The 25,655-nt window shown below is 47.7% G+C and overlaps 1 protein-coding gene across 1 annotated transcript; it reads right to left on the bottom strand.

Annotated features, from left to right (window-relative positions):
* Window positions 1-4,402: 4,402 nt before the first annotated feature.
* On the bottom strand, window positions 4,403-9,773 carry LOC105694768. The gene is made up of 2 exons (XM_012415721.2): window positions 4,599-9,773; window positions 4,403-4,483 (listed from the first exon to the last, which is right to left on the bottom strand). The coding sequence occupies exons 1-2, from the start codon at window positions 9,771-9,773 to the stop codon at window positions 4,403-4,405; spliced, it is 5,256 nt and encodes a 1,751-aa protein (XP_012271144.2).
* Between the last annotated feature and the right edge of the window lie 15,882 nt (window positions 9,774-25,655).

The following is a 25,655-nucleotide window of genomic DNA, read 5'->3' as shown; positions in this document are numbered from 1 at the left end:
TGACACTAGCGCGTGCCTGATGCTCCGCACTCGTCGCTTCGAAACAACAATGTACTTTAACACGTTCCCTGCCAGACCGTTTATTGAAGACTTTTCGTTCAGGCCGCGTGGGGCGTATACGCCCCACGATCAAATGAGCGCATCAGCAATAGTATTAAGATGCCCATAATTGACTGCATAATGAATTTTTAAAAAATTCTTCATTTTACAATGATAATACCAAATGGCTTGAACGGAAAGTTCAGCGTGGGGCGCATACGCCCCACGCGGCAGGGAACGTGTTAATCTCATTGTTTTCATCTTTCGCCGACTCGTGCGATTCACGTCGTTCACGACTCGCATATTCAGTGTTTACCGATGTATTGAAATTTTGCTAATTACCATTGTTTGACCGTGAGCCGGAATATTTTCAGAACAAATGTTTTGCAATAAAATTACCAATGTAGGGGACAAATATTTCAATTGAATTCTTTAGGTTCAGAAGGATCCTCGAGAGTTTTTTCGGTGGATAGGGATGGAAGCATGCTTTTTTCATTTCGAGATTCGTTATCGTCATTCTCGGCTTCTGTCTCGATAGCGCTGGAACTTGACTCTCGGTAGGTTACGGGTGCTAATTGTCTACGTGTTCGTGTGGGAGATAAGATAGCTTGACGTGCGATGTGCTGAGGTGGTTTATACTCAGGATCTTCATCGTAGGGTAAAATTGGTAAGGAATTAACCGTTGATCGTTTGCGAAAATATTTCTTGGTTCTGCGAATGTTTGGTCGAAATTCGATATCGTCTGTGTCAGTTTCGGAGGAAGAGTCGTTGTAATTATGGCGAAAATTTCGATGAGAAAAATTAACTAGAAAAGAGACAACCGGATTCCTAGATAGAGCATCTGTGTTTAAATTTGTTTTTCCAGATTTGTATATGACGGTGTATTCAAAGTCCGCTAATTTTAATTTCCAACGCATTAATCGTGAACTAGGGTCTTTTACTGAATGTAGCCATACGAGAGGTCGATGGTCAGTTACCAAAACGAATTTTCGTCCGTAGAGATAAGGTCGAAAATATGCCACTGCGTATATTATGGCTAGGCATTCCTTTTCGGTAGTAGAATAATTTCTTTCAGCAGAATTTAATGTTCGAGATGCGTAAGCAATGGGCAAGTCTTGTCCAATTTTTCATTGACTTAATATGGCTCCAACTGCATAGTCGGATGCATCGGTAGTTACTACGAATGGTTCGTTGAAATTTGGAAATTGAAGAATTGGTTCATTGCATAATTTTTCTTTTAAATTATCAAAACTTTCTTGTTGTTTTGCTGTCCAAATAAATTTAACGTCTTTCTTTAGTAAATCTGTCATAGGTTTAGCTATTTTGGAAAAGTCTGGAATAAAGCGTCTGTAATAACCTGCTAGTCCGAGAAATTGTTTTATGTTTTTAGCGTTTTTCGGAACAGGGAAGTTTCTTACAGCTGTTAATTTAGAAGGGTCCGGACGAACTCCATTGGATGTAATAATGTGTCCTAAATAAGTTACTTCTTTTCAACGTTAAACCATGTTCCTTTAATCTATTAAGCAAATTCTTAATTTTAACGTCGTGTTCTTGGGGCGAAGATGCGTATATTACACTATCATCCAAGTAAACGAAAAGTTCGGTTCCCTGTAATCCTGTTAATACTTGATCCATTAACCGTTGAAAAGTTGCGGGCGCATTCTTGAGTCCGAATGGCATTCGAGTGTATTCGTAATGTCCGTTGGGGGTTGTAAATGCAGTTTTAGCACGATCTTTGGGATCCATGCGTATTTGGTGGAAACCGCTTGCTAGATCGAAAACTGATAAATATTTCGCGCCTCCCATGCGATCCAATATTTCAGTGATACAGGGTAATGGATAACTGTCGCCAATAGTTTTTTCATTTAGGGCTCGAAAATCTATGACCATGCGCCAGCGTTTGTTTTCCTTAGAATCGGGTTTCTTAGGGACAATCCACAAGGGTGAATTGTACGGGGAACTTGAAGGTTGAATAATGTCGTTTCCTATTAAATTTGCTATTTGTTTCTTAATTTCCTCTTGGTGGATAGGTGGGTATCGGTACTGTTTTGTATGTACTGGATTGTCATCCATAGTGGGGATCGAATGTGTGATGGTTTTAGACATTCCTAATTTATCTCCAGCCAAATGGAAGCAATCTGGGAATTCATGTACAATCTGTAAAACGTGGTTTTTCTCATCCGGATTTAAGTGATCTAATTTCAAAATGTTTTTGATGTTTTCCGTACGCTGACGAGTATCAGTGATAGTATTTTGCTGAGTGTCGGTGTCAAATTCATCATCCGAGAAATAAAAGAAATCGCAAGGAGTTAGATACTGTGGTAGTATTTCGATGTCGATGTCTTCCTCGGTTGTATTGGTAGCGAGTACGTGACAAAATCCGTTAGATACAGTTACGACTGCTTCTCCTGTATATACTCCTCTAGGAGAGGGTACTCTTGGTAGATATCCTTCTTCTAATTCGGAATTTATGACGGGGAATTTTATTTGTTGCCTAGTTCGAGCTCTGATTGTTTGTTTGATTTCGGAAAATTCGTCCTGCAGTTGATCGAATTCGCTTATGTTGTCAAAAGTTAAAGGTCTAATGGGTTCACTAGCAATTACCATAGTGTTTAGATTATATGAAATTTCGGCTTTTTCTTAGGTTAGGTATGCATTTCCGAGTAATCCGTCACATGATAGTACGGATTCTTCCATGACATAGAAGGTTGCTTTGCAATGGCCCATTGAAAGGGTGGTAGTATCTAGAGCTGATGTCATATTTCCGGTGATACCTCTAATGGGAAGTTTTTCGGTCGAAGTCATGGGTGCTAAATCGCTTAAGGCTTCGAGATGGACAATATTCACGGAGGAATCACTGTCTATGACAAAAGTTCCTTGACCGCCTTTTAATTCGGGCGCTCGAATCGTGATTCTAGGTGATGGTGCTTTTCCGACCATGCATTCTGGTTGCTTATCTTTGAGTCCGCGAATGTCACGTTTCGGGGATTGGGATAGCGCTCGCCTCGTTGGAGACTCGGCGAGCGCCTTCGGCGTTTAAATGGTCTGATCTTCGAGGGCTCATATTTCTTATGGGAGTAGAATTCCTTAACCAGTTAGCTGTGTTTGACGAGTATACTCGTCATGAAAACACACGTTTCAAATAGGTCGACACAGTTAACTGGTTAATGTTTCTTTAGATGGTGGACCGTGTGAGGGAGATCGAGAGCGGAAATCCGAAGGTGGATTGCAATACCCGTAATGAGATGGGTTTCTGCAGTTCCTGCAATAGGTTATAGGGTTTCTTTCTGATTGGGGTTGAAGGTCAGGAGTGGGACTCCTTGAACGCATGGGCCTAAAATTCCGTTGATTATCAATTCGAGGTGGTGAAGGCGTACGAGGTGGAAATTGTTTTTCTATTTCGTTAATCAGGGTGTGAAGTGTACTCGAATTACGGTCATTCCTTGAGTACCGTGGTGTAGGTGATCTAGACCTACGTTGGTGTAGAAACTTCGCAAGGGCTTGTGCGAGCTCGTCTTCGGAGGGCAATAACGGTAGTTACTGATGCGGCGAACTGTACACGTGCTCCGGCCCGGGACTAAAGTCCCGGTCGTAGTGTGAGCGTTCGTATTAGTGTCTCGGATATCTATCTGTTCCGTACGCGATTTATTAGACCGCGTGGGGCGAGATCTTGACCGAACTTAAATCCGATCGGGATCCGCGAAATGAAGTTGTTCTAATTATCGTTCACGCGAGTGAATAAAACTAACGAGTATCCGTCTTGGATCGCGGACTAGCGCAAGAAGTTAGCTTACTAGTCTAGAGAGGCTGTCAAGTATGACGAGCCTAGCCGTGAGAGAGCCGTAAAAGCCGTGATTAGCCGAAATAGCCAAAATGAAGCCGTGAAGGAGCGTCCCGATGACGTCCTGAGTTAACCGAAGCCTGAGTTGAACTGTTCTTCTTGGTTGTTAACCAAGACGCTTCCCCTGCGTCTTGCCTTCGGGTGGGGAGCAACATTATCACCGAGTGAGTTTCCGATCGCAGGGTAGTTCGCAGAAGTGCGCCCATAAATTCCCTAAAGAGGGTTGCTTAAAACTCCGTAGAATTTTTCAAGCACGTCTCCGTCACCAAACAATAAACCAGTAAAGAGGCCCTCGCTGAGTTTAACCCTCCTCGAGGACTCTCTCCGATTTACGTCGGTCATTGGAGATAACTTATGGCCGCCCTTACCCAAAAGACAGCCAAATTCGGAAAACCCTCGAGCGACATGTGCGGTCCAGGCGGACGGACTTTCTCCGCGGAGCGTATCCTAAACATTCCGCCCGCCTCGTCATTACGACGAATTAATAACCCTGAGAGAATTATGCCTTATCCTAGCCTAATCCTAATCCTTAGCCTTAGTGTCCTTAGTTTCAGTGTCCTTAGCCTTAGTGTCCTTAGTCTTATTGTCTTTAGCCTTATTGTCCTAATGCACCGCCCGCCATGCAGTGTCCTCAAGCTCACGCTCTTGTCGTTATATCCTCCGGTAGGAGGCACAGTTTCACTACCGGTCGTTTGAGCGTTGAGTCCCGTGTGCGTACTGTCACAACCCGTACTTCACCGTCGGGTCCCGGGTGGGTCTCGACGATCCGGACCAGCGGCCACTTGGTCGGTGGCAAGCGCTCGTCCTTGAGCAGCGCCATGTCGCCAACCCGGACCGGGGTGGACCGCGTCTTCCATTTACTCCTTGTATGGAGGTCCCGCAGGTACTCCCGAGACCATCGATCCCAGAAATGCTCATACATCCGTCTCAGTAGTTGCCACCGACTGAGACGGTTCATCGAGACCTCTAGGAGGGAGGGTTCGGGCACCGTTGTCAGCGGGGCCCCGATCAGCAGATGTCCTGGGGTCAGCGCGGTCAAGTCCTCTGGATCGTCCGTGAGCTCCCGTAGTGGCCGGGAGTTGAGGCAGGCCTCTACCTGCGTGAGGAAGGTGGCGAACTCCTCGTACGTGAGTGTCGCCTCGCCGATCACTCGCCGAAGGTGGTGCTTGACGGACTTCACCCCAGCCTCCCATAGTCCCCCGAAGTGTGGAGCCGCTGGTGGGTTGAAGCGCCACCTGGCGCCATCGTTCGCCAAGGTGGCTACGATGTCCTGCCTCTCCTTGGCCGAGGCTTTAAACATGGCGGCCAGCTCCCTGTCCGCCCCGATGAAATTTGTCCCTTGATCGCTGTACAGGGTATCACAAATTCCCCGCCGTGCGGTGAATCTCCTGTACGCCGCGAGGAACCCTTCACTGGAGTAGTCCGAGACCACCTCCAAGTGAACGGCCCGGGTTGCCAGGCAGACGAAAAGGGCGATGTACCCCTTGTACGTCCGCTGTCCTCGCCCCTTGCTCGTCCGCAGCTGCACCGGCCCCGCGTAATCCACCCCTGTGTGCAGGAACGGGCGAGCTGGACGCACCCGTGCTGGTGGAAGCGATCCCATGAGCGGCGTCGTGAGTGCCGCTCGTTGCCTCAGGCAGGCGATACACCGGTGGATGTATTGCCGTACCCTGGTACGCCACCCTACGATCCAGAAGGTCCACCGCAGGTAGCCCAGTGTCATTTGCGTCCCTCCGTGCAGTACAGCCCTGTGCGCCTGGCCGATGACGAGGGTTGCGAATCGGTGCTTTCCCGGGAGGAGGATCGGGTGCTTCTCGTCATACGCGAGAAGCGAATGTTGCAGGCGGCCTCCAACTCGCAGCATCCCTTGATCATCTAAAAAGGGACCGAATTTTAGTATGGCGCTCTTCAGTGATACTCCCTTCTTCCCCTGGAGACGCCCGATCTCATCCGGGAAGCCTTGGAGCTGCGCGATCCGGACCCAGTGTCGACGGATCTGAGCAAGCTCCTCCGGGGTCAATGGTCCCTTCGCACGGTCGTCAGCTGACCGCCGGCAATTTGTCCCGAAGCGATGACACCAGGCCGTAACCCGCAGCAACCTGTGCAGGGTGGAAAACCTTGCCAGCAGGTCCGTGGCAGGTACCTGGCCGAGGTTGACGCCGACAGGTGCCGGCCGGGCCTCCAGGTCGGTCGGTTCGACCGTTACGTTGGCGCCGGGCCATAAAGTTGGGTCCCCGGTAAGCCAGGTCGGCCCACTCCACCACAGATGATGTTCTCGTAGTTCGCGTGGCGTCAGGCCTCGCGTGGCGCAGTCTGCTGGGTTCTCCTCGCCTGGGACGTGATGCCACTCTGACCCCGGCAGCGCGGTCTGGATCTCTCCTACGCGATTCGACACGAACGTCTTCCATTGCGATGCGTGTCCCCGTAACCAGGCCAAGACGATGGTCGAGTCGGTCCAGAGGTGGATTGGTACCGACTCCAATCGTAGGGTCCCCCTCAGATGGCGTACCAGACGGGCGAGGAGAGCCGCACCGCACAGCTCCAGGCGTGGAAGCGACACCCTTTTGACCGGCGCAACCTTTGTTTTTGCCGTCAACAGGGTAACCTGGGCCGCGCCACCTCCCTTGGTGACGCGCAGGTATACAGCCGCCGCGTAGGCTCGTTCCGAGGCGTCGGAGAAGCCGTGCAGCTCGCACTGCGTGGTCAGCTCGACGGACGTCGCCCCGATCCACCGAGGGATGGATATCGCCTCGATATCCACCAGTTGCCCCCGGAACGCCTCCCAAGCCGTGGATTCCGCCGGCGGGATCGGCTCGTCCCATCCGGTCCCTGTGAGCCACAGCCGCTGCAGGATTACCTTCGCGGTCACCACGACCGGCGCCAGCCACCCTAGGGGGTCAAAGAGTCGGGCTATGTCCGACAGCACCGCCCTCTTCGTCCACCGCCCACAGGATGGTTGCGGATGTACCTGGAACCTGAAATGGTCATTAGCGGGTTGCCATCTCAGCCCCAGCATCCTTAGCGTGGTGTCCTCCTGCAACTGGAGCTCCACTCCCGTCTCCCGAAGTTCGGGGGGTACGCCCGCTAGCACAGCGGTCTGATTGGATGTCCATTTCCTCAGGGTGAACCCTCCTGAGGCCATGAACCCTTGAAGCTGCTGCCGTCGGTCGACGGCCCCTTCCACCGTGTCTGCTCCCGAGAGGACGTCATCCATATAGAAATCCTCCCGGACGATTGCCGAACCCAGCGGGTATTGAGCCTCCTCGTCTTGGGCTAATTGCCGCAAGGTACGAATGGCCAGGTAGGGCGCACAAGCGGTACCGTAAGTAACGGTCCGCAAGCGATACGTCGCTACCTGAGTGGCACCCTCCGCCCGCCATAGCACCCGCTGGAATTCACAGTCGTCCGGGTGAGTCCAGATTTGCCGAAACATCTTCTCGATGTCGGCCGAGAAGACGACTGGGTGTCGTCGCCAACGTAGTAGGACGTCGCTCAGTTCGGCCTGGAGTTTGGGCCCCGCATGCAGTAAGTCGTTGAGCGACTTCCCATTCAGCGCTGCGTGCGAGGCATTGAACACGACCCTCAGCTTAGTGGTCGTGCTCGAGTCCTTTATGACCGCGTGGTGCGGCAGGTAGTACCCCCGAATTCCGCCCGCCGTCGGTCCCATGTGCCCTAGTCGGATGTATTCCTCCATAAATTGGCGGTATGACTCCGCCATCCCAGGATCGGTAATGAACCGTCGTTCATTACGCTCGTACATCCGCATCGCACCGTATCGCGAGGTGCACAAGTCCGTTGTCGGGGAGGTCTTAAACGGTAGCCGGACCACGTACCGTCCATCCCCGTCCCTTCTCACCGTGCGGGCGTAGTGATCCTCGCAGGCGGTCTCCTCAGCGGTGAGGCTGTACTGGCGGGTGGGAGCCTCCTCTAACTCCCAGAACCGCTGCAGCGCCTTGTACAATCCTTTCTGCGAGGTGCACTGGAAGGATTGCGCCGTTGTTGGTCCGGTCGTCTCGTACGTCGTCCCGCCGGTCGGTCCTGACAGCACCCATCCTACGGCTGTTTGTTGCGCGAGCGGGGCGCCCGCGCAGCCCTTCCGTAAGCCTTCCAGGAGGATGTCCCCGTAGACATCGGCCCCTAGTAGCAAGTCGATTTTCGACCGCGCCGCGTAATCCGGGTCGGCGAGGGCGAGTCCCGTTAAATGAGGCCAATTCCCGGTGGCCACCTGCTGCGTCGGGAGGTGCGCCGTTAGCCGGGGTAGCACCAGGGCTCGCAGTTCGAGCGTGAACCCTGGGTCTACCTGCGACCGGACTCGGAGGTTCGTCGAACCTTTTACGGCGCATCCCTCGCTACCCCCCACGCCGACTATTGAGATACAGGTTGCCTTCCGCGGCAACTGCAAGTGTTGAGCTACCGATTCGGAAATCAAGGAGACTTCCGATCCCTGATCGATTAAGGCCTTTACGCGCATCTGCCGCCCCGAAGCCGTCTCCACGGTCACGATGGCCGTGGCTAGCAGGACCGGTCGCGCCCGCACCGTATTGCCCTTAACCGCGCCGCGCGTTACCTGGCTGGCACTCGCGACTGTCTGTTCGGTACCTGACTCCTCCGTGGTGTCCTGCACGGCCGGTTGGTTGTCGGTCCGAAGCGCCGAGCCCCTTCCCTCGTGCAAAAGGGTATGATGTACCCCGTTGCAGGTGCGGCAGCGTACCTGCGATTGGCACGCGCGCACCGGATGTCTCGCGCTTAGACAATTGTAGCACAGCCGATTTCGTGCCACTGTATCGCGTCGTTGGCCTACGGAAAGGTCCTTGAACGACGGACATGTAAAGAGCGCGTGCACTCCCGAGCATAGAAGGCACTTCGTGTCCTTTGCCACTGCCGCGTGAGCGCGAACCCCCGGCGGGTCGCGCCCCTTCCGAATTCCCGTGATCGGGCCCCCGGTACGCGGTTTGTTACCTGCGTCCCGACCCCGCGTGACCGACTCCCTCGCCCGGATGCGAGCCTCGAGGAATCCCTGCATAGCCTTAAATGTTGGTACCTCCGTGTTGCTCGAGTGTGAGTCAGCCCAATCCGCCATCGCCGCTTCATCCAGCCGCTGCTCCATTTGGTGGACCAACATGGCATCCCAGTGGATTACTGGCTGCCCCAGGTTGGCGAGCGCGTCCACTGCGGAGGTGAATGTGTTCGAGATCCTCTTCAACTCCGCCGGGGTGTCCGATGCCATCCTTTTGAGGCTTGTGATCGTGTAGAGGTTGGCCGCCACGAGTGCCTTCTTATTTTCGTAGCGCGCGACCAACCGATCCCAAGCCGTCTCGTAGTTAGCTGCCGTGATTTCCAGGTTCACTAGCAGCTCCTTAGCCTCCCCTTCGAGGCTGACCATTAGGTGGTGGAGCTTCTGGACCTCGCTCAACCCAGTGTGTTCACGCACTAGGGACGTGAACATGTCCCTGAAGTGCACCCATTTGAGGTAGTCCCCGGAGAAGTGTGGGACATCGATGCGAGCTAGGCGCAGCGATGCCGATGCCATACTCGGGGTAGGCGTAGGAGCCGTCACCGAGCCCTCTTGGCTTCCACCAGCCACGTGGTCCTCTCGCCGAGGAGTTAGCGCCTTGATCATGTCCGTGATCGCCCCTTTTGCGTCACAGTACAGATCCTGGGCCGTTTCGAAATGGCCTTCCGTCACGTAGGCTGGTGGGTCCGCCCTCGGGTCCCGTAAGGCCACCAGCTCGTAGTGGCGCCTTGTAAAGGCCTGCCACTGTTCCTCCAGTGACCCCAGTCGTGGCTCCAGGTAGCTCGGTGTGCGTCGACTGGTCGCCAGCTTCCGCAGATTCTCAGGGATGCGGCTGAAATAGGCGATGGCTTCCTGCTGTTGCCTCAAAATCGCCTCCATGCTGCTGATCGACACACACGTCACCTTTGCACTGCACCGAGGGTGGTCCCCAAAAATCCGTAGTCCGAAGTCCTAACCCGTGGACTTATCGTTCCCAAAAAACCCGTCTGACGGCATCGATGGTTCACTCACTCGCGCTCGATCCGGCTCGAAGGACCAAAATGTTCCGTACGCGATTTATTAGACCGCGTGGGGCGAGATCTTGACCGAACTTAAATCCGATCGGGATCCGCGAAATGAAGTTGTTCTAATTATCGTTCACGCGAGTGAATAAAACTAACGAGTATCCGTCTTGGATCGCGGACTAGCGCAAGAAGTTAGCTTACTAGTCTAGAGAGGCTGTCAAGTATGACGAGCCTAGCCGTGAGAGAGCCGTAAAAGCCGTGATTAGCCGAAATAGCCAAAATGAAGCCGTGAAGGAGCGTCCCGATGACGTCCTGAGTTAACCGAAGCCTGAGTTGAACTGTTCTTCTTGGTTGTTAACCAAGACGCTTCCCCTGCGTCTTGCCTTCGGGTGGGGAGCAACATTATCACCGAGTGAGTTTCCGATCGCAGGGTAGTTCGCAGAAGTGCGCCCATAAATTCCCTAAAGAGGGTTGCTTAAAACTCCGTAGAATTTTTCAAGCACGTCTCCGTCACCAAACAATAAACCAGTAAAGAGGCCCTCGCTGAGTTTAACCCTCCTCGAGGACTCTCTCCGATTTACGTCGGTCATTGGAGATAACTTATGGCCGCCCTTACCCAAAAGACAGCCAAATTCGGAAAACCCTCGAGCGACATGTGCGGTCCAGGCGGACGGACTTTCTCCGCGGAGCGTATCCTAAACACTATCATATGCACGGGGTGATTGTGGATAGCTAACGTACTTTCGGATATTCCTTTCGAATTGTTCATAACGTGATTCTCTAAGGGGGCTTCTGTAATCCCTATAGCTATGATCTCTATAGTCACGCCTGTAATCTTCCCTTCCTGGAGACTCATAAGAAACTCTCCTTTCTTGACGGATTTCTTCGATTTCTAAAGCGGTTTCAAAAGCTTCGTCTAATGTTTTAGGTTGACGAACAACGACAAAAGGTATGGCGTCCACTGGAAGGCCGCAAATAAAATGTGAGAGTAACGACGTATCGAGATTCTCTTTACAATTCTTAGTTTCCTGTTCGTCTGAATCGAGAATTACAGTTTTGGCTTTTCTTCCTAACTGGCTAGTTCTATTGATATATTGTCGGATCGATTCATTCTCGCGAATTTCTAAATGTTTTACTTCCTTGAGGGCGGAAGCATAATTTTTATAAGGTGCGAATATTTTCTTTAAAGGACGAATACAGTCTCGGCGAGTAATGAAGCCTTTACCTTCCACACTAGCACGCGCGGCTCCTGTTAATTTGGTTAAAACCGCGGTTAAATAGAGGCCTTCATCCTGAGATCCTATTAGTGTTAGACCATTTTCTAAACGTTGTAAAAAGACTGGTAGTGGGGGTTCTTCACCGTCGAATGTAGGGATTTCTTTGAGAGCGCTTTGAATACACCAGATTCGAGAAGATTGATCCGCGGATTGTAAGTGTTGATAGGTTAGATTTAGTAAATCTGTTGCCGTAGTTTCTTTAGCCATTTTAGAGTTTTAATTTAGCAATATAGTATGCTAGTAATTTGTTAATGAATTTTAGTTTTGTTTCAAGTGGAAGTGGAATTGCATGGGGAACGTCTATTGAGATTTATAAAAAGGTTTGGGAGTTCAGGAATGGAATTGCCTTAAAGATTTCCAGGTAATGATAAAAATGGAATTTTCTTTTATATATGAAGAGAAGGACAAAAGATATTATGAATCCTTAGGGGGATTTATTCAAGCATGGACAAAGATGACTTGGTAGTGATATTTCGTTGAGAAGAAACAGTTTATGAAAATTGGGAAAAATGAAAGGGTCGATGGGACATCCAATTAATTGAGATTAATTCGGACCCTATCGAATTTCAGATGAAAAGATCCCTAGATCCCACCGCTGTCACCAGTTCTGTTACGTGGCGGCCGAGTGGCTAGCGAGGCCGGGGGAATTTTGTAGATTCCTCGGAGCGGTATACTGTTTGTAGAGATATTAACTCGTACGAACACGTAGCCAGTTTATTATTTGAGAGATATGGAGAGGATAACCCGAACGGCTAGGTCAACCACTTTGGTGGGATTGATAGGTTTTTTGGTCCTCAAAGGGTATTGGAAAGAGGACATAGGAGGGTTTTAAGGTTTCGTGAGAACCAAGTCGTTGTGTTGCATTGAATGAAGCAGTTCTATTTATAATATAAGGAGTACAATGTCCATGGGGGCAAGGTGTGCAAATATGTGCTGCGCTAAGCAGATCGTCGCGAGTCGAGACAAGGACGTTGTAGGCCGCGCGCTAGCACCTCGCGGAAGTGTAATCGAGATACGTCCGCGTATCTGTTGCGGAATGCTGACGCGGAATTCTTTGCTTGCAAGGTGCGCTTTGCCTTCCTCAGCAAGGGCGGCTAAGGAGTTGCGATTCATACTTGAAGAGTTAGAATTTTATAGTTGTTACCGGGAGGTAGATACCGAATTCTATTGTGGGTTAGTAATTTGGAATAGGGTTCGAAATAGAGTGATAAAAGATTAAAAGAATGCAAGAATGGAAGAGTGGAACTCTTCGAAGAGGACCTGTACCTTGGCTTCGCAGAGGCTTTTACTTCCGGTGACGTCTCACCTACGTCCTGCCGGTTGCGATGAACTACACGTGAATGCTTTCAAACCGGGGTGTGCCCTAGGGTTGGAGCTTCCTAAGATTCTCCCGCTGGTCCGTAATTCGCAGCGCCGTCGTTCTTCTCACTGTTGGCTCGTGGATGTCGGAGTACCGAAACGCACAACTGTTACTACGGTACGGTCAGCTCTTCAGAGAGCTCCAGCCTCATTCCTGAGACTGCTCTGTACGTTGTCTTGGACTCTTCTATACTACTGCCATACTGCCATACTGCTACTATACTACCGGCGGCTGCTTTTCGGCACTGCTTTTATACGAGATCTTATCCTTGAGATGCCCGTGAGGACAGGGTCCGGTTCCTTTGTTTCTGGATTTTGTTGTTAAAAGTTTGATCGGAAGTGCTGAGGTAGTCACTAGGTTGGCGGAAGAGTAGGTCCGTGTTTTGGTCCAAAGTGCAGCTCGATGCGGAGTGCGTGCGAATAAGCCAAACAATTCCTCGAGGATTGCTCCACTCGTTGTTATTTTTTCGGTTTAATCGGACGATACTGTCGTTGCTTTGGATTCGATATTTATCTTTCGGTAACTTACTCATACTTAGTAGAATGCGCGCCTCTCTATTTTGAGGAAAAACGGGTAGCCTCGTAACACGCTCAAAGGGACGGTGTGCGCGACGATGAGCATGAAGTAGAAAAGGCGGCTCGTAGGCCGCCAAAAGAACAGAAAACTAACTAAACGAGAGTATATCTCACTGTACTGGAGTATAACTGGAAGGCCAAGGTCGATTACGGGGCGAGAATATTAATTCTGTAAAACTAATGCGAAAAGGAGGGTCCCAGGCACGCCAATACCTACGCAGAACTAACTCCAATCGGGAAAGACGAACTGACTTCGCGAAGAGAATATTCCAGGGTGAACGGACGGGCCGTCGACTAGATACGCAAGTAAAGCAACTTAAGGGGTTACACCACTTTGACCCACCCCAAAATTTCGGTTTTTCAAGAATTTTTTTTAAGAATTAAAACGTTTTTATCCAAATTAAAGTACAGTAAGGTNTTGCATAAAAATGCGAATATCAGTACATTGAAAAAACCATACGTATTTCACTAGATAAAGATATCACGAATAAAATAGAAAAAGAATCAAGACGATTGATTGAAAATTGGCGGAGCTAGAATGCCCACCGATTTTTAAAATACAGTTTAAAAAAAACGCGTAAAAATTTTTTTGATTTTTTGAAAATTTCAAAGTGGTATAACCCCTTAAGGATTCGGCTCAATCGAGACAGCAAAAAAAGAAAAGAAAGGCGCAAGAAAAAGTAGCAGTTTCAAAATGATCGGCGCAAATAATCTACGTGGGATACGGAATGGTTTCGGACACTCTTACATACTTCCCTTTCAATGCTTGACTTCTCTCCGAAATAATTGAAATCCAACTCATTTGGATCGGATCTCGAGACTAGAAATTGACAAGGGGGTGAGAATTATTCAACTTTTCTCGATTTATAAATGAGACGGCTAAATCGAAGATAGGCACAGTTCTATAAGAATGCTACAGCAAATATAACGATTATTGATTACTAAAAAAACTCTTCGCATTGGGCTGCTTAATGCAGCATTTTTACCTCGCAAGTTCGTGCTTGGATCGCGCCCGAGACAGCTCGAAAAATAATCCCAAAAATACAACCGGGGCTTCGCCATTCGCGAACAGGCGGAATTTCCCGAAAGGTATCAGACTTCGCCAAACACTGTATTAATTTGAAGGAAACTTCGCACTTCGCGAAATGATGAAATTCCATAAAGGGTCGCCTTTAGCGACAAGTAGTTATTTGAAGATTCACACATCACGACAAATGAAATACATTAAATGAAGTTCGCACTTCGCGAAAACAGGAATTAAATTAAATGAAGTTGGCACTCCGCGGAAACGGGAATTAAATTAAATGAAGTTGGCACTTCGTGGAAACGGAAATTAAATTAAATGATGTTCGCACTTCGCAAAAAACGGGAATTAACGTGTCGACCGCTCAAGACAGAATACTTAAGTTCGATTCGACACGGCTTCCTGGCCCGACCGAGGAGAGAGGCAGCAATGTGATACTTTAATATAAAAGGGCCGCTCACACGAGACTAGGCCGAGAGAAACAAAAGAAGCCTGTTACGTGGCGGCCGACGGAATGCGAGGCCGGGGGAAATATTCGGGTTTCGCCTAAAGAGGTCTTACCTCGTACGTCACGTAACGATTAGTTATTGTTGTGAGGAGATGGTCCGAGCGGCTAGACCAGAACCTCTGGTGGGATTTATAGGAATGAGTAGCTGAGTGGGGGCTCAATAAATGGAGATTATTGATAAGTTGATTATATTTTTCTCTTGTCAGGTGGTATTTCTACAAGTCGCGAGGGTCCGTCAGGGTTCTCGAGTCTAAATCTTGCGGTTCGGTTTCGTTCCGCGTTGCGGAGCTTCGGGTGAGGTGATAAGGTGGTCAGTGGCAGTAGGTCACTGGACGCTTAATCTACTAACGTGACGTTTCTAAGATTTGGAATGCACGAGTTCGCGTGATTCTAACGCAAGGCAAGATATTGACGTGTTTGGACGGAGATACAAAAGGACTTAATATATCCAGAGCTAGGCATGGAATTCACGTATTTCTAGTTACGATGAAAGATGAGATTAGGATGTAAAATGAAAGTGACCCGAGCTTGCGAAAGGGCCGGTACCTGGCTTAAATCAGCGGCCAAATTCGGTGACGTCTTCCTTAGATCGATCAAGCGGATGACTGCGCGTGAACACGTTCCGCCCGTGACGTGCCCTAGGGTTGGAGGTCTCCTCGAAGCTTCCCGTCCAACGGATGTAGTAGTGCTGCCGCCCCTTCCTGACTTGATGCTCTTGGGTCGCCGGAGTACCGAGCAGCACAACTGTAGCTCGGGGTGCAAATGATCCTCCGAGTTCGATGGTTTCGGTCTTAGACTCGCTAGGAACTGAGAGCCGAGAACCAAAGATTCCAAACTCGCGGTCGATGACGATGATGGTCGTGAGACTCGGTGCGAGACTGACTTTTCTTCTAACTGACTAACCGCTTGCCAAAAGTGGTTGCTGGTTTTTATCGGTAAATTTGGGACGGCGCTAAAATTGGTGGGGGTTCCATGATCTAGATGAGGGCGGTAATTGCAGGGGCGTAGGATGTGTTGCAGAGTCATCAAGATGCACTTAGGCCCGGGTGATCGCGACCTGGTTTACTTGGGTCGGTGGCGCGATCTTAGTCAGGTCGACTCAAGACTTCCTTTCGTAAGCGTATGTCAAAATCGCGTGCTAATTTATGGAATTCCATGGCTACCTTTCGGTTTACCGGGTTTTGACTATTTCGTAAATGGTACCTACGTAACAGGCCGATCACGCGGGATTATGGCCGATTAGATAAGAGAAGGACCGACCGCGTGGCGCGCGGCCCGGCGACGGGAAACCCGGAGGAAAAGCGCGAACCGGGAAATGTACTTAACCCTATTCAAGATTTACTCAAAATGTACTGTTACGTCCCGCTGAATTTAGATAAAAATTTAGATTTTTAAATCGGGTTTAGAGGAAGCGAGCCCTGCACGAGGACGGAAGTAAGGTGCAGAGCTGGCATTCCAGAGGTGCACACGGGCTCGCGAGAGCCAAAGTCCACGCGCCGTCGGAAGATCTCCGGGCGCGAAACCCCGCATCAGCACTAGGTTCGTTGTCCTGGAGGCGCTACCGAGCTCCAGGAATTTGAGGACGCTGCAAAAGATGGGCCCCACCTAGGAGGGCCTCTTGCCCCTACTCCTTGTCTAGGAGACCGCGGAAAATCTGGAGCTCAGACGGGAGCGCACTCCGTTTTAGAAATTTGAACGGCACACATCTCCGAGGAAAAAAAGAGGGAACCCCAATAAGCCGTCTAAAGAGACCACAGAGTTCAGAAAAAGGTCCAAGTCCGACTGGGCAAACGAAAGTTCTGCACAAGGAAAAAGGGGGAACCCAGCGGGTCAGATATCAACCCACGCAGATTTCCGACGCACCGACATTCAAGGTTAGAATTCAGCCTATTTCCATGTCAACCTTTTGCTAAGTACCTCTTTTTGGCCCTTTTCCTTTTGATATTAGATTCTCGGGTCGAGACATTCCCTTTTCCCCCGGGGTCGAGTTGTCGCGAATCGGAAGTGATATCGCGTTTATCGGGAAGTGCTGTCAGCCCTGATCGGAAATCGTGTTTATTGGAAGGTGCCGTCCGCCTTGATCGAGATTCGGAAAAGTGATTAGCGATCGGAAATTTTGAATTACTGTTCGCGAGATTATCGGACGGCGGTTGAAGTGCGCGAATTATCCTGACATCCTTTCGGTTATCGGTGATATCCGTGTTTAGATAAAGTTTTATTTTCCCGAAGGAGTAATTTTTGCTTGATTGATCAAGGGGACCTTAATTGCCGTTAGTCCCATTTAAATTCAATCTTCAGTTAATCCCAATCGGGTGAGTCGCGGGGAACCCTTCTTTATTTCGAGGATTCCCACTCCAACACCAAATTATAATCGATTGTCAAAGTAGGTTCGGTCAAGTCAGCGAGCCGATCAAATCACCGAATTTATACGAATCCGTGCGATAAACTTTACTCCCCCCCCCCTATTTTGTGTCATTTGTGAAATTTAAATCGATTGAAATATTATTGCATAAAATATTATTTAATATGAATGGGCTTGGTTAAAATACTGATTTATACTGGTTGTTACCGAAACTGCGTATCTTGATTTTATCGTAGGTGAGACTTCCCAAACGACGTATGAATCGGGTGGAATATCCGGATGTCATGTTATGTGCTAGTGAATTTTGTATCTCAGGAATTTTGTTCTAATTGATCGAGATAAAATCAATTTATCCACGACATTATTAAACTCCAATTTCAGTCAGTGGGATTCGGGTTAATTGTGTATGAACCTTCTAATTTCGAGTCCTCCCACTCTTATAATACATTCAAGCCATTGAGTGAATTGAAATCTGTCAAATCAGTGCTGTGGTTAAATTTACTATTTTACATACGACTCAGTTCGGTAACTCTCACCTGATTGTCCAATACCCTAATTATATTACAGTGTCATTCATTTGATGTTCTCATGAGCAGAAAATTGTTGTGTCACTTGTAGAAGATTATTGTGTCACCCGTTGTCTGATTTTCCAACTACGGATATTATTTTGGCAGCCATTGTTTAAATTTTCTCTTTGCATTTATTATTCAGTCATCTGGAATTAAAGGCGAAGTTTCTTCTGTTTCGTAAATTTCGATCTTGCGTCTTAAGTATTATTTCATGATTAAATTTTATTCTGTCCGATTAAATTTTGAGAGCTACTCTAAATGTTGTGTTGAATTAATTGAGATTTAAAATTTTTCCATTGTGGAATTCTGCGGAGTTGGATCGTTTTGACCGAATTATTCGAGTCTCGCGCAAGCCTGTAATTGTAATTCAGAAATATCGTACTGTGTCTCCGCGAATTAATATAAAATTCGATAGCGGAATGTAATTGTTCACGGATCCCGTATTTGGTATTGATCTGTCCACATTGTGTATTTTGTTGAATGTGTTTGTAGTGTGTCCTTCCTTCCTAATTTTAAGATCGTTACTTGAAATATCTCCTTGCAACTTATTTCAATCATTTATTCCCCGATCGTTCAATCCGTCTATTCGAACCTGGATTCCAGAGGAAGTTTTCTAAGTCCCATTTTATTTCTATTTGATAATTGTTTCGCACCGAAGTCGTACCCCTTTGCAATTCGATATCTATTCTCTACTTTTATCCTTTGAAATCTGATGTTTAATTTCGACTTTTAGCTTTTGCGATTTGATACTTACTCTCGCCCTTTACCTTTGAAAGTTGATGTTTATCCTTGATTTTTAAACTTGATACTAAGAATTTATTGCCGATTTTTGAAATTTGATATTAAGGATTTATTCTCGCATTGGAAATTTGATATTAAGAATTTACTTTCGAATTCACTCCCGCAATTTGATATTAAACCCTATTCTTAACCTTTACTCTTGAACCTTGACATAAAATTTTACCCTTCACTTCAATTCTCAAATTTTGGCATTAACCCCTGTTCTTGAACTTTATCGTTGGATTTTAATATTAAATTTTGGTTTTAATTTCATTCTTGAAATTTGAATTTTATTCTTGAATTTTGATGTTGAGTTTTAATTTAAAACCGCTATTCTTGGATCTTGACATTGTTTGTTTAGAAATTTTTGTTTATTGTTAAATTTTGTTCTTACTTCCATTCTTGAATCTAGGCGTTGAATTGTGTTCCTTTTTTTTATAGTTTTATATTTCTCTGTGAGCATTATAAATTTACAATCTTATTCCTAAATATTTATCTTGGAAATTTGATAGCGAGCTTGTCTTTAGACTTTTATTCTTGGGATATGACATGAATTTGTGCCTTCTTAATTGTATTTACGAGTGTTGATAGTTTTTACTGTTCAACTTATTCTCGAATCCTGGTTCTCCATTGTATCGGAACTTTGCTATTGCCCCGACGTAATGAGACTGGGGAGATACCTCCCTTCGATTTTACTAAGGTAAGTCTGCGATTTGGAATTCGGGCATTCGAATTTTTATTGTGTATTTGTATTTGCGATTTCCATGGTCTCCCATTATCTTAATTGAGTTTGTCGAAGTCGACCCCATACCATTCAGCGAATATTTACTTGTAATTATAGATTCATTTTAAACTGTTCCCTATTAATAAAATTGTTATTGTTGTACCCCTAGCCTTGATTATTTCCGCCCTGACCCTCTGTGCGCCCCAGTCCCTGGCTCTACGATTAAATTCGTGGCCTAAAAGGAGGGTTGTTGATCCGCGCAGCAGGTAAGCTGATCTGGGTGCGGATCAATAAATTGTTACGAATTTGACGTAACAGGACTGTATGCTCAAACCTCGGGTTCGGGGAGGCTCTCTCGATGAGAAGACTACCGGCTGCAACGATCCTTCCCAGGTAGCGGCGAAGGTGGTGAGGCAGCGGAGACGTGAACGACGAGGAAGGCAGCGGAGACGTGAACGACGAGGAAGGCAGCGGAAATTGATGTACGTCTGCACAGCTCGACGTATACCAAGAAGGCCGGGTCCTCGCCGCGGTCCTCCGGTCAGGCTCGGCGGCTCGAAGTTCTCGATGATGGGCTGCCGTCGGCTGCCAAGTTGCGTCGGCCAATTGACAGCGGTACGTTTGGAATTTATGCAATTCCGAATGATGTCAGCCGTGGCGCGAATGTTCCGCGCTGGATTTGATGTCGCGCCCGCGGTCCAGTCGGGCGCGCTACCGGAGCGTGATGTCATTAGACTGGCGGGGAGTGCTGTCCAGAGGCGTAGTTCCTCGGGTAGTCGGTGGCGCCGGTTCTGGGCTCCCTTGAACCAAGGTTCCTCGAGATGTAACCCGGTGGTGCCGACATCCGTTGATACAACGACTCTCGGGTGAGGGGGCCAGTGGACCCTTTCGCCCTGGGGTCACCGCGCCGTGGCCTTGGCGCGGGAGGGCGACGCAAATGGGACCCCCCTCTCACCGCCCTTGTAGGGACTCCTTTGAGTCGAAGGACACAGCGGGGGGGGGGGCATAGCCATTGGCAAAGCGTCCTTCTCCCGCCATCGTAGAGGGACCGAAAAATCGAATGCGGACGAGATGACCCTGCGCCGTCGCCGCGGGTTGGATCTTCCCGTAAAGCGCCGAACCGCGGGTGGCTCGGCATGGCCCCTCTCCGCGCGACCCCGACACCCATGGGCGGCGGCTGGGCGAGGCTCTTCCGACACCGTACTCCAGATCCGTGGTGTCCCTCGAGGCGCCTACGTTCCTCGATGGATGTTGTCTTCGTGTTGTCCACACTCGCCTCACCGCGAGGACGTCTTGACGTCTAAACTATACGTAACTTATGTTATCAGAAAAACTAAAGGTAGCGCAACGGATATTCGGCCTCCTCTCCTCCTCGGCCTTGAGCATCGAGCGTGCTGTAATAAGACGTGGATGAAATAATACAAATAAAATATAATACCACTGCCTTCGGAAAGGATTTTAATGGATTGCAGGAATGATGTTTAACATTTGGAGATCTGGAGCGATCGCCCACAGGGTGCATCGTCACAAAGTATATTACTTTAACACTAAACCTACCACCGACGGGTGAAATTGATCGGTTTCAATGGTATTTGTAATGGGGGCATAAATCGTCGGTAGGTTTAGTGTTAAAGCATACGTGAACCGAACTTATTCTAACAAGGAAGGTACCTGAGGTGTCCCCCTCCGATTTTGTTCATGTTTAAATATGTTATAGTGGACCAAAATCTAAGGGACCCGTGTTTTTTTTTATCGGCGGATAAACACTTTTAGGGGGTGAAATCAGGCTTCAAAGTTGGCCGTGAAAGGGGGTGAGTTTGTTGTTTCATATAGAAGCACTCGACCGATTTTCATGGAACAACCGTCAAAATGTAGGGAATGAAGAATTATGAAACATGCATTTGGAATTTTTCGAAAAAATTCAATTTTAAGGGGTGAGCCACCCCTTTGAATACTTTTTTTACCCCTTACGCGAGCAGTAATTGCTCTATCCAAATGAAACTTAGTTAATTTATTGACCAGAACAATACAAAAAAAGCATATTTTGGTTTTTTTCGAAAAACAAATTTTAAGGGTTGTAACAACCCTTTAATAAAATTATGTATAATCTCGTATTAAAACCAGCTTTGTACGACTTCCTTGGGTTTAAAGGACTTTAACGATTAAAATTAATAAAAGAATACGAACAGGTACCATCCGATACATTCGAAGGGTAAATTACCCCTTGGGTTCAAAGGAATGTGATTCGTAGAATATAAGATAGTGGAGTTAGCTGTCCTCGCAACTAGTGCGTAGCCGAGTGGTAACGCCGCGCGAGCGAGCAGTATGCAGTGCCAGGTTTTCAACCACTACATGTAAGTAATATTTCATTCTCTCATTTTTAAGAACTACAGTTGCAATGAAAAATACAAACACGGTTACGTTCAGTTTTTATATTAATACAATCTAAATATAAAACAATGTAATACGTCTACACGATTCGTCCAGACATGTGACTCACTTTCGATTTTTCCTTCACAGTAATATTTCATAACAATCGTTCTTTGATATCAAGTAGACTGATAATGGAAACCGAACATAACGAACGAAACTCAACAAACCGAAATATTACTTACATACTAGTGCGTAGCCGAGTGGTAACGCCGCGCGAGCGAGCAGTATGCAGTGCCAGGTTTTCAAACACTATATGTAAGTAATATTTCGGTTTGTTCAGTTTCGTTCGTTATGTTCGGTTTCCATTATCAGTCTACTTGATATCAAAGAACGATTGATATGAAATATTACTGTGAAGGAAAAATCGAAAGTGAGTCACATGTCTGGACGAATCGTGTAGACGTATTACATTGTTTTATATTTAGATTGTATTAATATAAAAACTGAACGTAACCGTGTTTGTATTTTTCATTGCAACTGTAGTTCTTAAAAATGAGAGAATGAAATATTACTTACATGTAGTGGTTGAAAACCTGGCACTGCATACTGCTCGCTCGCGCGGCGTTACCACTCGGCTACGCACTAGTTGCGAGGACAGCTAACTCCACTGTCTTATATTCTACGAATCACATTCCTTTGAACCCAAGGGGTAATTTACCCTTCGAATGTATCGGATGGTACCTGATCGTATTCTTTTATTAATTTTAATCGTTAAAGTTCTTTAAGCCCAAGGAAGTCGTACAAAGCTGGTTTTAAAACGAGATTATACATAATTTTATTAAAGGGCTGTTACAACCCTTAAAATTCGTTTTTCGAAAAAACCAAAATATGCTTTTTTTGTATTGTTCTGGTCAATAAATTAACTAAGTTTCATTTGGATAGAGCAATTACTGCTCGCGTAAGGGGTAAAAGAAGTATTCAAAGGGGTGGCTCACCCCTTCAAATTGAATTTTTTCGAAAAATTCCAAATGCATGTTTCATAATTCTTCATTCCTTACATTTTGACGGTTGTTCCATGAAAATCGGTCGAGTGCTTCTATATGAAACAGTAAACTCACCCCCTTTCACGGCCAACTTTGAAGCCTGATTTCACCCCCTAAAAGTGTTTATCCGCCGATAAAAAAAAAAACACGGGTCCGTTAGATTTTGGTCCACTATAACATATTTAAAAATGAACAAAATCGGAGGGGGACACCTCAGGTACCTTCCTTGTAAGTGGAACGTAAAGGGAATTTAACGAGAATTACGCGAAGAAAATCACTCGAACAACCTCTCCGGAGGGAAAAACTTGAAATGATACGCGAAACTGTCGGTCCTGAGACCTTCGCGAAAGGAATCGGATCTACACTGATCATACGTAGAACACCTGAACAGGGAAAATAAAACATCACATACTGAACTAGCGAAGATACGAAAGGTTGCACCGTGCCGCTCGCTCCGAGCTACACGGGCCGTTCGGCCCAGAGGGATAACGAGAAAAGAGAGTTGCACGCACGCAACTGTTATCGCGAACAGCCCTATGGCAGCCTCGCGGCTTTTTCGCCCGTTGGTTCACCAACTCGAGATTTTTCTAACTACTTTTTACAAATCGCTAAACTTTTCGCGAAACAAGGAACTTACAACAGGACCAGAAGGATACGCGTGTCCCGGATGACCCAATTCGGGCCGCAGAAGGGAAGTCTAACTGCTTTAATCGTTTATTTCAAATTGCACCCTAAAATTAAGAAACCCAATTCCTCGTCGCGCGGTCGCATAGGAAACATGACCAAATTTCGAGAAAAGTTCAGGCTTCCCCGGGTTCCCACACCGACCCCTCTACTTCCTCCTCTTTCCTCGCGGATTTCCTCTATTATTAAACGGTCCTCGACCGAAAGAAACGAAAGGCAGTCGGGTCATCCCGCACGACTCGCCCACTAGAGCGCCTGCTCGATCGTCCCGCGCGACAAACCGGCCGTAGCAAAATCAAACCCTGCGGAATTACAAAAGACCACAGCCAAGTGAGTCCCCGATGGATTCGAACACACGCGACAGAAACTAGGGAAGGAAGGAGGACTACGCGCGGTGTGGCCCGGGCCCCTGTTATCCGGCGTGCCTTTCCGGATTACCGGCCCTCACTCATAATGGCGGTCCCCGGGAGCTCCTCGGGATCGGCGCCTTCCTGACTTGGGGTGGCTAAGGGACGGCGGCTTGCGTCACTAACTTCGACGCGGACTTTCCGCGGAGAAATTGGACGAAGACCGGGTCGCGGCTCGCACCCGGTTTTATAGTCTTCCCTCTCCTTGGCTTCTGCAATCTTCCACAGTGCCCTGTTGGCCTCATTTCGATTTCCGTGGGCCAATTAGCGGGCTCGGGTACTCGGACAAAGGTTCTCGGCCAACCCGCTCCCGGGATGGGGCGCCGCCGGCGCACGGTTGGCTCGCGCCGCGCCCGAGGACCAAGGCTGGCACCTGTGAGGGCTCCCCCACGGTCACGGTTTCCACGCCGATGGTGTTGAGGCCTGGCGTCCTGGTCCGTGGTGATGATCCCGGTTGACCTGGGGCTCGATCGGAGCCGTGGCCTCAAGTGTCCCTCCGCCGAGGAGTCGCCCCGGGTGTCCTTGGCGGTCCCCCATGCGCTACTTGACCTTTGTCCTCACGGTTCTTTTTGGCCCGTCCACCGCACCAATGGCCGCGGACGGGGACCTCGGGAACACAGAGACGCCTGTCTCGGCGGTGTTAGCGGTGTCCGAGATGTCGCAGGTGGTCTCCTGCCCGCCGGTCCGACTCCTGGCCGGGAAGTCGGAGCTCTCCCCGCGGGCGGGCCTCTTCACGACGCTGAGGCGAACTGAGGCCCTGCCCCCGCGGATCCATCATTTGGCGGCCTTTGCAAGTCCGTCCCCTGCGTTATCCTGATGGTCCGGAGGTGGGCAGGTGCCGCAAGTTGCCCTCGTACCCTGCGTTCCGGATGTTCCTCTGGGTGCCCCGTTACCGCCTCTCTAGCCGATGCCTCGACGACCCTGGCTGTTTGGGGTTGTCCCACGGCGATAGGTGGATTGTTATATAGTTTTTGGGCAGGCAACATGCGACACCGCCTTGCGCGGAACGAAAAAGAACTATACCTATTCCAGCCGGAAACTAATTGGATTTTTATAGAAAAAAAGATTTCTCTAGAATCTTGGAATCGCTTAATTCAAATATGACAACAGAATGCGAATTTCAAAATCAAAATGGTGGATCGAATATGGCGAATAATATAATTTTAAATGATTGGATTATTATAAAAAACGGTGTAACACGTTGACTGCCACGCGCATTTTATTTGACTGCTATGTCACCCGAATATGGGTGACGTGGCAGTCAACGTGTTAACGTGGTTTTAATAACTGCTTCATCCAAATCTGGTAACAGAATTTTGAAATTCACTATTGTGGATCCAATATGGCGGATAAAAATATATAAATGGTTGAATTTTGATAAAAATAAGATTATCACGGTAGTCGTGGTCGCTGAACTCAAATCTGATAACAAAATTCCGAAATTCAAAATAGCCGACAGGAAATTACAAAATTGTTACATTTAAAAAAAAAAAAAAACGGGTTATCCTAGATCTACGAAGTCGCTGAATCCAATTCTGGAAACAGAAATTAATCCTTTTCCCTCAAGAATTTTACCATTCTAGTTGCTTGCGGCGACTGAGTGTCGCCTTTCGAGTGCAAAGTGCAAAGGATTAATAATTGAAAATAGTCGCCCTTATATGGCGGATAAAAATATATAAATGGTTGGATTTTTATAAAAATGGGTTTCTCACGGTTTTTGTGGTCGCTAAATCCAAATTTGATACCAGAATTTCAAAATTTACATTGACCGATAAATTATGGTCCCTTAAAAAATGTTGAGGGTGTTAATATAAAAAAATATATTTATATATACTGCGTATACGAAAAATACATATTCATTCTATTATTGTTGGAAATTATATGTTTGTAGTAATTATATTTTGAAATGATAGGAATGTATCAGATACATTTGCCGATTTTATTATTAATAAGAGCGACATTAACATGTTTTTTACAAATAGTGAAATCCCCTCAAAACACCTTCGGTGCACAAACATTCAGCCAAATCCATTTTTCTATATTCAATTAATTGCAAAAATAGTTCAAATTG

The sequence above is a fragment of the Orussus abietinus genome, unplaced genomic scaffold (assembly GCF_000612105.2).
Source record: "Orussus abietinus isolate OABI.00-Male unplaced genomic scaffold, Oabi_2.0 scaffold420, whole genome shotgun sequence".
NCBI classification, from domain to species: Eukaryota; Metazoa; Arthropoda; class Insecta; order Hymenoptera; family Orussidae; genus Orussus; species Orussus abietinus.
The sequence above is the reverse complement of the archived record's forward strand: the minus strand, read 5'-3'. Positions and strand labels throughout refer to the sequence as shown.